Genomic DNA, 17,121 nt, shown 5'->3' with positions numbered 1-17,121 from the left:
ACGGGTTGGGAAATTTATACTATATGAAAATGGATTAAAACTGATTAAATAGATCAATATAGGTTGGACTATATTCGATGCGTTCCGATCCACCCGTTTGACATCTCTATTTGAGATTCCGCCGCTTCAAACAATCCTTATATTTGTTTTTATAGTTAAACCAAACTTTTTCCTTCCATTTTTCTTATGTGGGTCTTTTTTTGTTTTTTTCCTTGTATATTTGTATTACAAACTCTTTAACGAGAAGCACGATATCTCATCTAGAGAGATCGCCAAGGAGAGTCCAAGTCCTTGTAATTTTATGATTATGGCTTGTCAACCCACGATCTCACCCTTTTAAAGAAGTATAATTACAAAGGGGCCCTCCAAATTAATTCCAGTTCTAAAAGAGCACTTTTAACAGCACGAATAGCTTCCCGACCAAAAAACACAGCGCGAATAGCCCTGAGTTCATTACTTGCGTAATGTCTAGATGCCCTTGTATCGTTTGGAACATCTCCTATAAATAGCACCCACATAGCAGCATTCTCATCTTCAAACAGAGAAGCTCAAACACACAAGGAGAGATGAATTCTCAAGTATCTTTCGCGATAGTCGTCGTCGTTCTGATCGTAAACATTCTCATGCTCTCTCATCCTTCTCCTTTAGATCACACATCCTCGAATACTGTCAAACCAACTAGTGACTCTCTAACCATAGAAGTTTCCTGTTAAAGATGAGAAAGAATGTGTACAGAAAAATGGGGTTCCAGATGAATGGATGATTGACCCTTTTATGACCTATTAAATTTCTATTGTTTGCCTTTGCAGTTCACTGCCACAACAGATGCAAGAACAGACCCAGGGGAGTACTGGGTGAGCATCATGAAAGAAGAGCCCATGCCTGAAGCAATTGAAGGGCTCCTCCACGTGATCAACCCTGCAGCAGATCAGCCGCATCTCACGTCTCTCCCCAGGAAGAAGGAGGCCGACTGCCACGGAGACAACAAGGTAGAGGACCACAAACGAAACGCTGGTGATTTCAAGCCCGATGTCACAGCGTATGGGAATGATGCTATGCTCAAAGAGGAGAAGTTCACGGAGAATTTCGAGCCGAGGCCCGACGTGTCAGCATATGGGAATGATGCTAAGCTCAAAGAGAAGAAGTTCACAGGTGATTTCGAACCGAGGCCCGACGTGTCAGCATATGGGAATGATGCTAAGCTCAAAAAGAAGTTCACAGGTGACTTCGAACCGAGGCCCGACGTCTCAGCATATGGGAATGATGCTCAGCCCAAAGTGAAGAAGTTCACAGAGGATTTCGAGCCAAGGCCCGACATCACATCGTATGGGAATGATGCTAAGCCCAAAGAGAAGAAGTTCGCGGGTGATTTCGAGCCGAGACCCGATGTCTCAGCTTACGGGGATGAAACAAGGCTCAAGGAGCAGAAGTTTGCGGAAGACTTCGAGCCGAGACCCAACGTGTCGTCTTATGGTCAGGACTGATGGTGAAGAGAGACAACAACGAGGTTGTTTCGGCGGCTTTATGTGATGTATTAATATTTCTGTGCAGTAATGTGAATGTGTGTGTCGAACAAAGCTGTCGATTCCGACATACGGCGATGGCGGCGGTCACATATAGTGTGGCGTGTTCCGGTTGTGTCTCTTTCATCTTCTTGCAAATTCTCATGGCCTGAGCTATTGCGCAAGTTGAGTTATATGGTGAAAATAATACGTGGTTTTAAAAGGGCCTGTGTTTCTGGTTGATAAGTTGCTCGTACGGACTACTGATGCAGGACCAAATCGCCAAAGAGAAAAGAATCAAAGAAAGATGAAATCCCAAAGGCTGACACGGATTTGGAAAAACAAACCTACAGGCAAAATATTCAATGCTCATTCAATCCAATCTCAATTGACCATGCTATTGAACTAGACTAAATCCAATAGAAGAAAAGGATGAAGGGGTAATTAGCAATAAACAACATGCACGCTATTAATGTTAAGGTGACCGGACCAATTTGGGCCTGTTTGTTTCCCGCTTCCAATTTTATGGAACTGGTAATTATCGGTCCAGTTTCCGGATCAAGAGGTGAAACGGCCCAATGCCGAAACCGCACCGACCTTTTTTAAATTTTAAATTTTTTCTAAAATATCTTGAAAGAAATCATACTTAATTATTAGGGGTACTTTTGCACTTTTAAAATGTGAATATGTATTTCAAACACATGCAACCAGTTTCACTAAATCGCTTGGGAACTGGACCGGTTCTAGGCACCTTCGGTCCGGTCTGGTCCCACCCCGAAACTAGGGACCGGGAAACAATCACCCCTAATTAATATCCATAAAGATACAGGGAGTAAATTATATATAAGAGCTGAAATTGCGCCTAACACTCCAACAGAAACAACAGGAAAATAGGAAAAGACACTAAGAAAAAAAAAAAAAGGCAAGTCGCCACAATTTTTAAGGCTGCATGGGCTCTATGACAGTGGCACTCTTCAAGCTTGTGAAAATTCTGTAAGGGAACAGAGTTATATGACAATCAAAAGGTGACGACTTCATACACAACCTGCACATATTTTCCCTCGCCACTAACCTCTAGAAATCGAAGAAGCTCTGTTTTGTATGTGAAACTAGATGAGAGGAAACAAGATTCTTGGATCTAGGGGCCATGTTTGCCTCGAGCTGGAGCTCGAGATATGGCTACCCTGAGCTCGTCCGCAACCATGGCAATGGTGGCAATGGTGGACTCTAGATCGACCATCCATGACCACAGGACTTTGGATCTAGAGGCCAATGGCGATCATGAGACTATCGAGTGTCCATGGCCACGAGAGTCCAAATAAGCAACGATGGCTGCAAAGCTTGGAACACAAATGGCCACGGCAAAGAACTGGAAGAGATTGAGCTTTGGCAAAGCTGGCTCGGGGTTTCGAAATCGAAGATGTCTTTAACAAGTGAAGAGGAAAAACTCCACTGGTTTTAACCAAAGCTTCGATGGTTGGTGAAAATATGGGAGGAGAGAGAGACTTTGTTTGAAACCAAAAAGGGATACAATTCAAATGTTGAATTCTCACTTCCATCCTCTATAACGAGTAAACCAGTCTCTGCTGCAAGATGAGATACGTTTGTCTCAGTTATTTCTTGGTGACGTTTTAATTTGGCTACCCTAACGTGTTGATGAGTAGTGAGAAAGCTTGTTCCATCAACTGTCTGAAACAGGAAGAGGATTCGGCATATTTGTGCTTAGATCACAGAAAAAAGACCAAAACACCGACAAAAACCAACACTAACGAAGACAAAAGCTGCGTCATGAAAGCAAAATCAAGATAGGACATCACTCAAGAACACGTTTCGTACGGCAGTAAATAGAAGGAACCAGACAAAGAATCTGTCGGCAACCATTTTCTCTGGCAAAAGCAATGTCCAACCCAGCAATCTTAGTACAGGCAGAACCTGCTATTATCTGTGCAGTCCTTCATGGGTTCATGTATTGGGAAGAAGCATCTTGCGGTGCTTAACACTCGCATCCTGTTGACCTCCGCTGACTGCTGTTTACAACGTCGATGGTGTCTGGCAAGTATCTGCGAATTTGCAGAGCATTCGAACAGCAATACAAACAAGACTATGTTAGCATTATCATCGGGAATCAACTGACGCAGACACATCGAAAAATATCCACATCCATGGCTTCATCCTTTCGATATCTAGCCATCTTGCAGTAAACAACAAATCAAAGAAATTCATCCATTTGATATCTAGCCATCTTGCAGTAGACAACAAATTAAAGAAATTCATCCATGTTACAAGGTACAAAAACTTTATGAGAAATCTCTTAGAACTAGACAGCAAATGAGACAGTACACTAGAGAGATAGATTTTAGTGTGCCAGATTATTCGTGCAGGTCAGGACAATCAAGGAAGCACGACACATTTATCAACAGGCTTAGAATTATAGACAAAAATTCTAAGTTTGAGTTACAGCTCAGCTACTGAAAGATGCATAGTTATAGATGACAGCCAACTCTACCATAATAGTGGAGCAACTAGGTGTCGTGACCAGACAAGAACATACCCTAAGGCCAACCAAAATAATATTAATTGTGTTCAGTTTTATAAGAGAACTGACAAAATAAGGATAATGTGTCAAAGGATCCGCTGGCAGACACAAACCCAGCTCATGAGATTATCAATATGCTTGTCAACAGGGAGCAAGGTTCATGTAGGAACTTACAACTCTTCTTCCTCACCACTTTTCAAGGCATTCTTAGCTATGCACTGAAAAGCTTCCTCCACGTTGACGCCTTCCTTTGCAGAGGTCTCAAAATATGGTATATTCCCCTTTGAGGCACACCAAGCTCGAGCTTTTTTCTCCGACACCTGAAATCACCCATCAGAATGCTTATGTCAACCCAACTTCCATACACAGTTACTTAAGCTAAAGAGAGAAGGTAAAAAAGCAAACTTAGAAAGTACCACTCTGCTGTTTCCACCATCCACATCAATTTTGTTTCCTATGACTACAAATGGGAAATTCTCTGGATCTGATGGGCTTGCCTGCACAAGGTTTGAGGCTTGTTTCAATTTCAAGGTCGTAAGGTCTGCAGACAATTATTAGGGAAGTGAAAGAAAAGCAAATCTCAATCAAATTTTAGCTTAAAGAAAAACCTGGATAAGGAACTCCTCTCTCCAATTGTTAAGATTGTCAAATGACTTCATAACGTTAACATCATACACAAGAACACAGCAGTCAGCACCTCGATAGAAAGCCACTCCAAGACTTTGGAATCTTTCTTGACCAGCTGTATCCCAAATCTTCTCAGACAAAAGAAGACACATGACACCAATCAGTGAATGCGCAAAATTGGCAAGAAAAATAATATAATCACAGTGTTGAACAGAAAAACAACTGATTATGTCAAGAATAATCGGTTGCAATACAAACAATTGCTGATTGGCAGAAGCCACAATGCAGATCTATTCTAGTGCTCAACAATCAAACAAAAATTGCTCTCTCTCTCAATCCCTCTGATATGAATCTCCAAATTCATATTAACCACAAAAATGGAAATGAAAGAAAAAGGAACAAACACACACCAAATTCATGTTTGCATGCATTTGTGCATATAAATAGCACTAATGGACTATGCTGCAGCAGAAACCTTATGCACAAATTCTTATGTACCATTGGCCTATTCATCCCATTGTAGTTGTGGGAACTGGCAAGTGTCCAAGTGACATTAGGTGGGTCCAACACAAAACTCCAAAGCATTTGGGATAACACCTCGAGCTACGGAATTCTAAAGATGCAATTCCTAAATAGGGCATATACTTGCCTTTCAGGCTTATGGTGCTCTCACCTTTTGCTGCTTAGCCACACCACAATAGGTTGGGAATGGGACAGCACTTACTACTGAGAAACTCAGCAGCATTCTAGTAACATATGATATTTCTCATGCACGAATTCTACACGCACAGGTGCTTGTGCAAAGTGTACAAACTACCTCTGCAGACTGCATCAGATGAAAAAATAAATAAATAAATAAAACCTCAATAAGAGGCTCTAACATGTCTTTTGCCAACAAAGAGGTTCAAGTTTATGGTTCCATCCTTACTCTTTGCGCACTTGTTTCCTTGCATCCTTGCTCAAAAGAAACTGATGATAAGATCTCTTCGACTAACTTCGTCGCGGAAACTTGGGGATTAAATCTCTCCAATTAAACTTGTCCTCCACATTTTTTGAAAGAAAAGGACAAGAGGACACATGCCCAGGGATGACACTTCTCGCTAAGTAGATGCAGTGCATAGGAACATCAATTTTCTCAAGCACATATCTTCTCTCATGTGCATGGTACTGAACTTGAACTTGTTTATACAAAAGAAGAAAGCAAAACTCCTCGAGGATAATATTTTATCCATAGTTTTAAATTAATGGATAAACAGTGTTTGGCTGAAAATGACTGCCTCCCGCCCTACCCCTCTTCTCTTCTCCTGCCCCACTCTCTCTCTTCTCTCCAAAGTTTCACGCACGCTCACTAACATGCCTAATTTAAAAGGCAACACTTATCAAATGTCTTCGGCAAAAATCACAATAAACGATGCGAACATGACAAACAATGCGCAAAATCGTTTGTAGTCAAAATGAAATTGAGCATGTTATCGAGGTATAGCAGCTGCCTGTCACCGACCTGTAAGGTGAAGAGCCTATCTTCGAGCTGAACTTCCTTGGTCAAGAAATCAGCTCCAATAGTTGCTTTGTACTGATTACTGAACTTCTTATTTACATATCTTAAAATCACAGATTAAGGCAAACATCATCAAAAAGAAATGAGACCGGGATAGCTGGCTACCATAAAGTAACAACTACTCCTTAAATACACAATAGGGTGATCCAGATGAAGAAAATAAAAGAAAACCAACGTTTTGACACCCAACTGGAGCAGGACGAACAGGATACTGGTTCATCAAAGAGGTCTTCCCGACCCTGCAAATCACAGGAAAACCAAACTCAAAGTTGGTTTCACATGAACTCAAGGTGTAATTGGCCAAAAAAATGAAAAAAAAAAAAAAACACTTTAATTGGCAGAGCACATTCACCTAGAAAATCTGGCTGATGTAAACTAACATAAACATAGTTCTTATCAAGAACGACACTTTCCACGGAGAAGTTCCCGCTAAAAGAACCAGAGAAGGGAATTGTTTGTCAATTCCTTAGCTACAGCGTCCATCCATAAAAGCTCCGACAAACAGAGCTTCCCCAACGCAATTCTCATCCTCCCTACACACTGCGACGCCTGGACTACATCAAAATGCAACATACACAATTCAAACACCCCACCCCCCCCTCTCTCTCCCCGCGACGATTGTCTAAGCAGATCCCAGTTTATGTCACCTCGGAGTCCAAGACCCACCTCGACAAATCAACAGCCCCTTGCTACATTCTCGAGATACAGACCAGCACAGCACCTGCGGTGCCCCCCAACAACCACAGACATCGATCGCGCAAGCAAACACGAGTGCGAGCACCCAAAGACACCCATCAGACAGTTCCGCAATGCGGAGCAACAGGGTGCAAGACAGAAGCGAGCGACGGACTCACCCGCTGTCCCCGAGGATGATGACCTTGAGGAGCGTTCTTCTGCGGGATGGCATCGTACGGTATCACACGAGAGAGAGAGAGAGAGAGAGAGAGAGAGAGAGAGAGTTGTGAGCTTCGCGGTCGGAGAGAGACACCACCTCGAACTTCTCGCGACGAGGAGGCAGAGAGAGAGAGAGAGAGAGAGAGAGAGAGAGAGGAGCAGGCTTGTCGGTTCCTCTAGGCTCTAACTAACTGGTCCTCGGATCTTTCTAGTAGCCGCATGTGGAATTTAGCGGAAGGTTCCCGGCTGGGGCACACCTGTAAAAATGTCGTGATTTTGCGGCAATCCAAGTTCTATTTTATTGGACCCAAAAAAAAAAAAAAAGATTTTATTTAGGGGCTTCCCCCAATTTCATTAATATTTTTTTTAAAGTTAGATTGACTCGATTTGACTTTTAATAATGCATCAAACCTGGAATATTCCATGGATTGTACAACTATAGGAAATCCCCTTTTTTTTTTTCCTTTCCTTCTTGTCCTTTTAAAAATGTTTTTATTTTTAACACGAAAGTCCAATAAATAATTTTTCAAGTGAAAGCCAGAGTAAACAAACCTCGTATAATTTGACCCAAAAAAAAAAAAAAAACCTCGTATATGGTTTAACTAATTACCTTCTATGTATACATACACACACGCATATATAAAGCATCTAATTTGAATCTTTTCTGTTCTCAATAAGTGAAAAGTAAAAGGAGCATTAGATATCATTAATCATTAAAATTTGAAATTTCTGAGCAGTTCCTCGATAGATCTTCTTATTTTATGGAGCACTCATTCTTACTTTTGAAATTTGTACTTATCATATTTTGCTACATTTTAATTCGTCTCGAATCGGGCATGCTTATTGTGTATACGAAGAAATTAGTACTTATAACTATTAACTACCTAGTCATTGTCAAAGAATCTGACCCCCAAAAAAAAAAAACAAAATTGTCAAAGAACAAAAGGAATAAGGAAAAAATGTATATTATAAAACAAAGAAGTTTTCTTAGACTTACCCATCGTAGACTTCACTTGGAAAACGACGCTTCCCTTTTAAATAATGCATGGATGAAGACTCCAAACATTTAAAAGATAAAAATGGAAGATAACAAGTGTGCAAGACTGCACACTTGTCCTTTTTATTGATTATGTTTTGTAAAGTCAATGCCAATGGTGACTATGGCTCAAGTGGGCGATTCTCACTTTGGAATCGGGAACAGTCCACTCAAAATGATTACGAAAAATTGAAATCGAAAATTGCCATTGGTTGCATGGATTCACCTAGGAACCGGATCGGTCCCCAATCTTTACAAAATTACATTCATCAATTAATATTATGGTGAACCCAGTTTCTATGTGGATACTTTTTTGCAAGGGAAAAGGTAAGAATAATAAAGAAATATGCATGAGAGTCTTGCTTATCAAACACGAAATGATGTTGTAATTTTAGGATGAATGATCTCATTTGGACATTTGGTTCCGTCTCTTGCTTATCATTTGATAGAAACCCAAACAGACTTTGAAGAAACATTTGTTTCAGCTTAAATCTGTCATCACAATCTCAAGTGATGTGCATATTCTTGCTTCAAATATCAGATTGAGTCAACCAAAATAGAATATACACATCAATGTTCAGTACTTGTGACTAGATGTTCTAAGAGATGAATTTGTGAGTAAGTGGCAGGAGAGAGAAATAAATAGAGGCTCACATTGAGAAAAGCAGCATTCAAGTGGGAGACACTAATCTTGACAAAGACACCTGTGATGGGGACGAGAAAGACCGTAGGGTAAATGGCAGTATCTTGATGTGTGTTCTATTTTGAGGACCACAAGATGCGAGTAAGACTGTAGGATAAAGGGCAAAAAGTAGGCGAGGAAGAATCACTGAAAGTAAGTTGAAATAGTGGGCAGGTCAGCAGTTTCACGCTGGAACTGAGAATCGGACCAGTACTCACTGGCTCAAGTAGATTGGACCCGGGAATCGAATTGGCCCCCATGAGAACGGCGGTTCTAGGCCGGTATAGTCCAGTTCCGGGCAGTTCCCGATTCCTATGCACACCCCTAGTCAATGCCATAGCGCTTTAATGCAAATTTAAAATAATTAAATGATATCATCGCTGCTTCTTATAGTATTTTGTATACGAGATTACAGCTCCAGGCATGCATTGGAAAAGTATATAAATACTTTAATAGGAAAATCCAAAAAGAAAGCCATAATATACATGTCATTCAGATTACATGCTAATCCAATTATTTGTGTCAAATAAGAACTCATATAATCGTAGCATTTAAATAAATCCCCGTCTAAACAAGAAAACCCAAAAAGAATTAGTTAGCATTACATTCCAAGAGTCAATCTAAGTTTTTCCACATGGCTTAAATTATACGAAAATCATGTTTATATAGGGTCTTCATAAAAACATTAGATTAACATGCATGTTAGGTTAATATTTTAATGTACAGTTGTCCTTGCATAATTACATTTAGAAGTCATAATTAGCACAAGCACAAATTGCATCATTGCTTGCTTTCTAGTCGAAATTTGTAGAATCCCCGTTGCATTAGACGATGGTGAAGGAAGGTTTGATTTTATTTATTTCATCCAAGTTCTTCGATCTCACTTTTTAAAATAATTTATTTGCCGCTTTCAATTATTGAGTGTTAGAATACTATTTGCATACCCGCCTGATTATCCATCACATGTTAATGGTTTAAGATTAAAATTGAAAAAGGCTATTTGCTAAACGTTTGTGTAATAGAGAGAAAATGTATTGAAATGGAGTCAAATTAATCTAGTGTAATCACTCCATATCCATGAACCTCTGGTTCACAAAAGTAAAATATACTCCCGCATTTTACTTGGGTGTTTAATCAATCCATAATCGATTAGTACCGGCTCCAAAAAGGTAAGATGCATTATGCTTTTAATTTCAAGTTGCGATTAGTATGGAATTGAGAGAGACTAGCATTCAAGATAGATTCACGTTATCTTGGAACCTAGATTGGAGGAAACGACGGCCTTTTAATACTTGGAAAAATAGAGTACTACATTCGATCACATTGAAGTCCCTTCAAAATTTTCAGATACATCAAACAACATGGCATTAGCAAGTTGTATAAATTTGGAGAATTATCTGATTCTTTTTAAAATTATAAAAAAAAAAACTCAAATCTATTACACTTGTGCCAATTTAATTCTAAACCTTTCAATTTTGTTAATTGAGTTCTAAAACTTTTGATAATATGCCAATTGAGTCTTTTCCATCTAAATTTGACCGAAAATTACCGACATGGACGCCGACTTCATATGTGGCCGGTCACTCGTCACACGTGGCATGGCCAAGACCGACGTCGGCGTTTTTTGTAATTTTTTCCAACAAAATGAAATTTTTAACTTTTTTTAAAATTTTTGTATTGCCTTTTTCTTTTTTTTTTCATTGGCCAAGTGAGTCGCTGGCAACCCTCATCTGCAGTTAGTGAGGCCGCAATGGCCCTAGGAGAGGCCATTACAGCCTCAGAATAGAGTGCGAAGGCCCTCCCCCGAACTGGCAAGGGCTGCTGCATGCCATTGCCTAGGTCTGGACTTCGCACCCTTGCCAGCCACAAAGAAATAAAATAAAAATAATAAAAATATGAATAACTAAAAAATATATTAAAATATTATAAAAATGTCAACGTCAGCACGAGTCATGTCACGTAAGACGATTAGTGTCTACATCAACGGTTTCAAGTCAATTTTAGGTCAGAACAGTTCAATTGATAAATTATCAAAAGATTTATAAATTAATTAATAAAATTAAAATATTTATAATTGAATTGGCACGAGTACGATAAATTTATGACTCATGCAGTCTCCCCTTACCGCTCTGGTTTGCTGCTGTTAAAACCATTTCGGTTGGGCTTGGTCATTCCAAGACATCATTAATTGTAGCAATTCGTGGCACGACGAGATTTCCCATCCCGCAATTTGGAGCAGAAACACGAAAACTAATCCACCAAAAATAGAAATTGTCTTGGCTGACAACAGATCCGGAGAAGAAGATTCACCTGATTTGTCGGAGGAGGACATAAGCCAACACGCCTTCCTCCTCTGCCAAAACGCTCGCGTAGCTCTCGTTTTCTGGAGGATTTGGACCTCCTCCCTTCCTGAAAGCTCTCCTCAGGAGGGGCCTTGGAAAAGGGGTTGGGATTCCTCTCCTTTCTCCCAACCGCCGCCGCCGCCCTGTTCCCATTCCGGTCTGCCGTAGATGGACCTGTCTCCTCCTCCAGATGCTCCGTCCTTGCCGTCGGAGTCGCCGTCGTTGCCGCCGCCATCACCATCATCTCCTCCTCCCCAGGCGTCGGGCTCAACCCCCTCGCCACCACCGTCCACCTCGCCCCCCTTGGATTCGTCATCGCCGCCACCGTCGCCATCTTTGGAGGCCAATTCGTCTCCGCCACCTCCTCCGAGCACTTCAAATCCCCTACCCTCGCCGCCTCAAGCCGCGGCTAGCCCTATACCGCCACAACCGTCACCACTACCACCGAATCCGACAAATTCGCCCCCATTACCGTCTCCGCCACCTCCTCAACCATCAGGCTCTCCTCCTCTAATTACTCCTCCAAGCGACTCCTCTCCCAGCACGATATCGCCGCCTCCTCCATTCGCCACGGCATCGAATATACCACTGCCACCAAGATCTCTCACGCCGCCGTCAAATGCGACGCCATCTTCTCTATCACCTCTGACGGGCTCATCGACAACTAGCGGCTCACCGACATCTCATAGCTCCTCCTCGTCGCTTGTGACCCTGCCTCTCGTAATCGGAGTCGCAGCAGGAACAGGATTGTTACTGGGTGTGCTCTTGGTGTGGTTGATCTTGTCATGCACAAAGAAGAAGAACAAGAAGCCGCAAGCTCAGATGAACCATTACGCAGGCACTTTTGACGATGGCTCAAAAGGTACGTACATAAACTAAACCTAGCTCCATATCCACACGCCACCAAAAATAAAAATAAAAATGAAAATAATCCCAGCTCATACTAAAGGGAAATGAAAGTCATGCAAAAATAAACATCATTTATCTTTGTCGAGTAGACTCTTAACGGTTGCATTCTTTCATTAAAATTATGATTTTATCGTTCGAACTATACTTCGTACATGTAATTTGGAAGATGATGCTTAACTCGGAAAATCGCAACCTCCTTCATTTATTCTGTTAGCGAGTTATTGTGTTATCATGTTCATTAATCAAGCTGCTGCTACTGCCGCGGCTTCTTCTTCTTCTTCTTGTTTTCTGTAGCTGGCAAAAGCTACTACAATGGCTCTCATGATTCCTATTCGAGTCGGCGCAACCCTCAACAAACAGCAGCAGACCATGTCGTTCAAATCCCTCCCCCGCCAGGGGCGACAGTGACTACTGTACCTTCAGGTTGGCCAGCACCGCTGTCGCCTCTCATGGGCAGCGACCGGAACTCGAGCTTCCCGAGCCCGCGTGTCCCCGACTCTTCCATCACTCTCGGGTTCAACAAAAGCAACTTCACCTATAATGACTTAGCAATTGCTACGAACGGATTCGCGTTCGATACCATAATAGGTCAAGGGGGTTTCGGGTACGTGCACAAGGGGATGTTGCCGAATGGACAGGAGGTGGCTGTGAAGTGCTTGAAAGCGGGGAGCGGACAAGGGGACAGGGAGTTTCAGGCGGAGGTCGAGATCATCAGCCGTGTCCACCACCGTCACCTGGTGTCGCTGGTAGGATACTGTATGGCCGGAAGTCAGAGGATGTTGGTTTACGAGTTCTTGCCCAACAAAACCCTAGAGTATCACCTTCATGGTATGGTTCTGTCAAACCCTAGTTTGATGAGAGTGTCACCTCCATAGATTACTAACAGTCACGCCCAAAATTTACAGGGAAAGATCGTCCGCCCATGGGTTGGTCGACGAGGCTTCGAATTGCGGTAGGATCAGCCAAGGGGCTCGCTTATCTGCATGAAGATTGTAAGGATTTCATATCTCTCTCTCTCTCTCTCTCTCTCTCTCTCTCTCTCTCTCTCTCTCTCTCTCTAGAATGATACATTGGTCATTCCAACTTAAATCAATAGGTCACCCTCGGATTATCCATCGAGACATCAAAGGTGCGAACATTCTTCTTGATTTCAATTTCGAGGCCAAGGTCAGTAACGTTTCTCCTTTGCTTCTTCTTTTCGGCTCCAAAAATTTGCATCAACAGCCGTTTGAACCGGTAACTATGGCGACGGATTGTGTAGGTGGCGGACTTCGGACTAGCTAAGCTTACTTCGGACAATTACACTCACGTGTCGACGCGAATCATGGGGACGTTCGGGTAAGAAATATGAATACTCAATTTCATGCAACTTGGTTTTTCCTCGTTCATTTCATATAGGGGTGTACAACCGGTCTAATTCAATCCGAGGCAGTCTAAACCGACTTTATCCGACTTGTTCCCGACCGGTTCATATATGGACCGGGTACGTTTCTGGCACAAAAACTCAAGGAACTGAACTCGACCCTTTCAATTTGTGGTTTTATGCCGTGAATTGGTTTTGAACTGATTTTTAGCTTTCTATACTTTTTTTAAAGAAAGAAAAAAGTAGGTACATTGGACATATGTTTGGAACCGGGAAGCCTAAGAAATCCATTCAATATACCCTAGACTGTGAACTATGATATGTTTTCTTAAAATAGAAATTAGACTCACTTAAACTTTAAGCCCAGTTCCTGAGTCGACCCTGAAATTGGCCCAAAACCGCCCGGTTCCGTCCTCGAAACCGAAAAATTAGGAACCGACTCTAACAGGATAGATTGCTGGTCAAGAATCTGGAACTTTATCCACCCTGAAAAGCGGTCACTCCTAATTATTGACCAAATAATGTTAACATCAATAATCCGATCAGAACATCGTTGCTATTTGCAGTTACTTGGCCCCGGAGTATGCCGCGAGCGGCAAGCTGACCGACAAGTCCGACGTCTTCTCTTTCGGGGTTATGCTTCTGGAGCTGATCACGGGGAGACGTCCGGTGGACCACACCGGCGAACTGATGGAGGACAGCCTCGTAGATTGGGTTTGGCTCTCTTCGCTTTCATTTTATTTGAGAAAACAAAATGACCATTAATATCCATAATGACCTGTAAATGTCGACATGATTTTTTTTCCCCCTCCTTTTTTGCTTTACTACGAATAAGCCACCCATGGAATTACTAGTCTTTAATATATTTTTTTTCACATTTTGGCTGCTTAAATTCGGATCTTCGGTTAAATTAATGTGTTTTCTTGGATGAGCAGGCTAGGCCCCTAATCGGACGTGCCTTGGAAGAGAGCAACTTTAACGAGTTGGCCGACCCGCGGCTAGAAGCCGATTACGATTATCATGAGATGGCGCGCATGGTCGCGTGCGCCGGCGCGTGTATACGGCATTCCGCTAGAAGGAGACCCAAAATGAGCCAGGTAACATGTTTTTCCTGCGCACGGTATTAGATGGATGGCTAATGCTGCTGCCTAGTAATGTATAAGACCTGATCAGTGGGTGGATCCGGGCGGGTCGGCCGGGCTCGTCAGGAAAACCAGTTGTTGGCTCGAGCGGTCTTAGGTTTTAATTTACCAATTAGATAGATTCATGGTCCGGACTATTGGCATGGACAGAGGACGAGAAAGTCGTGCTTTTCTTTTAGAAGCCATTTCTTTGATCTTTTCGTTCCCATGTGATCTTTTCGTTTACTCCGAACTTTTGTCATGACCAATGATTTACACAACAGCTGCTCAGGGCGTTGATATAAATCATGGATCATGCCACATTATGGAACTCAATACTAACTAATGGCGAATTGACCAGATTGTTCGAGCCCTAGAAGGGGATGGTTCTTTCGACGATCTAAACGACTGGCCGAAGTCGACCGGCCAAAGCTTGGCCACCGACGGATCGAGCAGTACCGATTACGAAACCGTCTCTTATAGCGAGAACATGAGGCAATTCAAGAAAGTCGCGGTTCATGGTCACGAGTACGTGAGCAGCGAGTACGGTGGCACGAGCGAGTACGGGCTCAATCCTTCTTCTTCGAGCAGCGACTCAGAGGAGGGGAGCAAAGGCGGGTCCAGGAGACACAATCCGTGAGAAGGGATCATTTTCGATTTGAAAAGTCGAATCGACCCCAAATCTGATAATAATCTTATAGCTTTTTTTTCATTTTTTCTGTTGTATTTTTCTTATAAAAAAAAAAACTTCCTTTGAACAATTGTTTATATTTGTTCCTGATGGAAGAAAAAGGTAGGAGTATATGTGATGTGGTGTTGTGTTGTCTCAATTGCTTTTATTCGTAATTAATCTCGTGTTAGGATGTTCAATCGATTCTTTCTTTGCGATGGTCAATCCTCGGCAATTAGATGACATTCAGCCAACAATGTTCAGACACGTTCAATGTAGGTATAGCACAATTAAACTTGCAATGAAGAAGAAAACATAATGCCAAGCGAGAAAATCACATTCATGAATATTTATCACCGAATTTTCATTTAATTTTAAGCATGATTATTAGTAATTGGCTGGTGGCGACGCCACGCGTAAGAAATTCACAAAAATTATCAAATATTCTTTATATATAATCTCAATTAAATGACAAATTTCAGAGCCCTAACTTTTTCTAAACACGTGCATTGCACAGGCACGTGCTAGTTAAAGAGTAAAGAGTAAGGGTCCGTATGGTAACACTCCAGAAACGCGTATGGTAAAAAATTGTTCCAAAAGTGTTCCGAACACTTTTGAGAAACAAAAACACTTTTGGAGCAAAAATGAGAAACAAAAAAAACTTGTTTCCGGGTTTTGGAACACTTTTTAGAAACAACTTGAGGGCGAGCTTGTGCAAGCCACCATCGCTCACCATCGTCGGCGAGGAGTTGAAGCAGCAGTGGCCGCCGCCGCCGCCGGTTGCCGGCCGGTATAGATCCTTCCTTTTGGTGAAAAAAGTATTTTTTTTTTTTTGTACTTGTCAAACGCGTTTCTGTTCCCGAAAATCGTAGCCGGGAACAGAAACACAAAAAAATGTTTCTGCTCCAAACATGTTCCCGGGAACGAAAACGTTACCATACAGACCCTAAGAGAACAAACCTAAGATTATAGTGGTTCGACTTTCCACTCGCTCACTCCACTCTTCCGGCACAATCTAGCTCGGGGCTATAAACCACTCTAAATCAAAAGATAATAAAATTCCTTCAAAACTGAAAGAAAAATCTCATCTCGGTAGTAATTAGGAGATAGAAGGACGTAAAAGAGAACCTACAAAAACCTGCGAAATCCGCAAGAAACGGACGAGTAGGTTTCGAGACAAGTATTAGTGGTCAAAAAGTATCAAAAATTAAAAGTATTAAAGTCACAAATCTTACAAAATCTAGATAAAATAATGCTTCATTATTTTAAAATCTCCATTCTCTTAAACCCTCCAAGAGCTTCACTCCCGACTAAGCAAAAGAACACCAGAAGTGTTAAAATTTGTATACAGCGCTCACTTTAGTGTCAAAGTTTTTGGTCGGCTCACTTAAGTGCCAAATCGAGAAAAAAATAATCAGTGCTAAATTAGAGAAATTCTTGCCAAATTGATTACGTGGCATTTATTATTAAATTTACAATATTACGTGGTAAATTTTTTTATAATCAGTCCACGTGGACTTCTAAACTTAAAAATAAGCTAAAATTTTTCTAAAAGATTAAATTACATTTACAAAATAAACTAAAAAAAGTAAAAAATTCAAAAAAAAATCTTTAAAAAAAGTAAAAAGAACTTGGCAGCAGCCCTTACCTTTCGTTTTCGTTTTAGTTTTTTATGTTATTTTTCAGTTTTTATATTTTATTAATATAATTTTTTGACTTTTAGCTTTTCTATTGCTGGCTGGATCCTCCGATGAGCCACATAAGCTTAATATATTAGTTACAAATGCCATGTCGGATTTTTAGTCAAACAGATCGGACTTGGTACATAGTCAAGTAATCGTTTTTCAAAAAAGTTGGTATTTAAGTAAGCTAAAAAAAGGG

General features: G+C 41.4%; 3 protein-coding genes across 4 annotated transcripts; 2 read left to right on the top strand and 1 right to left on the bottom strand.

The window, feature by feature from the left end:
- Positions 1–523: 523 nt before the first annotated feature.
- On the top strand, positions 524–1,721 carry LOC115737192 (organ-specific protein S2-like). The gene is made up of 2 exons (XM_030669195.2): positions 524–611; positions 810–1,721. The coding sequence occupies exons 1-2, from the start codon at positions 567–569 to the stop codon at positions 1,482–1,484; spliced, it is 720 nt and encodes a 239-aa protein (XP_030525055.2). The 5' UTR covers positions 524–566; the 3' UTR covers positions 1,485–1,721.
- A 1,514-nt stretch (positions 1,722–3,235) lies between these two features.
- LOC115737248 (ras-related protein Rab7) lies at positions 3,236–7,273 on the bottom strand. 2 transcript variants are annotated; one of them, XM_030669289.2, is made up of 7 exons: positions 7,078–7,272; positions 6,436–6,462; positions 6,167–6,266; positions 4,647–4,793; positions 4,455–4,535; positions 4,213–4,358; positions 3,236–3,562 (listed from the first exon to the last, which is right to left on the bottom strand). In XM_030669289.2, exons 1-7 carry the CDS (start codon positions 7,128–7,130, stop codon positions 3,496–3,498), a joined length of 621 nt encoding a protein of 206 aa, XP_030525149.1. In that variant the 5' UTR covers positions 7,131–7,272; the 3' UTR covers positions 3,236–3,495. The 2 variants fall into 2 exon arrangements, with proteins under 2 accessions (XP_030525149.1, XP_048135514.1); XM_048279557.1 differs by lacking the exon at positions 4,455–4,535 and having other exon boundaries at positions 7,078–7,273.
- A 4,430-nt stretch (positions 7,274–11,703) lies between these two features.
- LOC115737191 (putative proline-rich receptor-like protein kinase PERK6) lies at positions 11,704–15,210 on the top strand. Its single transcript, XM_030669194.2, has 8 exons — positions 11,704–12,039; positions 12,381–12,914; positions 12,992–13,078; positions 13,183–13,253; positions 13,348–13,424; positions 14,016–14,163; positions 14,385–14,546; positions 14,932–15,210. Exons 1-8 carry the CDS (start codon positions 12,000–12,002, stop codon positions 15,208–15,210), a joined length of 1,398 nt encoding a protein of 465 aa, XP_030525054.2. The 5' UTR covers positions 11,704–11,999.
- The last annotated feature ends 1,911 nt before the right edge of the window (positions 15,211–17,121 follow it).

Source organism: Rhodamnia argentea, chromosome 5 (assembly GCF_020921035.1).
Source record: "Rhodamnia argentea isolate NSW1041297 chromosome 5, ASM2092103v1, whole genome shotgun sequence".
Classification (NCBI taxonomy): domain Eukaryota; kingdom Viridiplantae; phylum Streptophyta; class Magnoliopsida; order Myrtales; family Myrtaceae; genus Rhodamnia; species Rhodamnia argentea.
The sequence above is the reverse complement of the archived record's forward strand: the minus strand, read 5'-3'. Positions and strand labels throughout refer to the sequence as shown.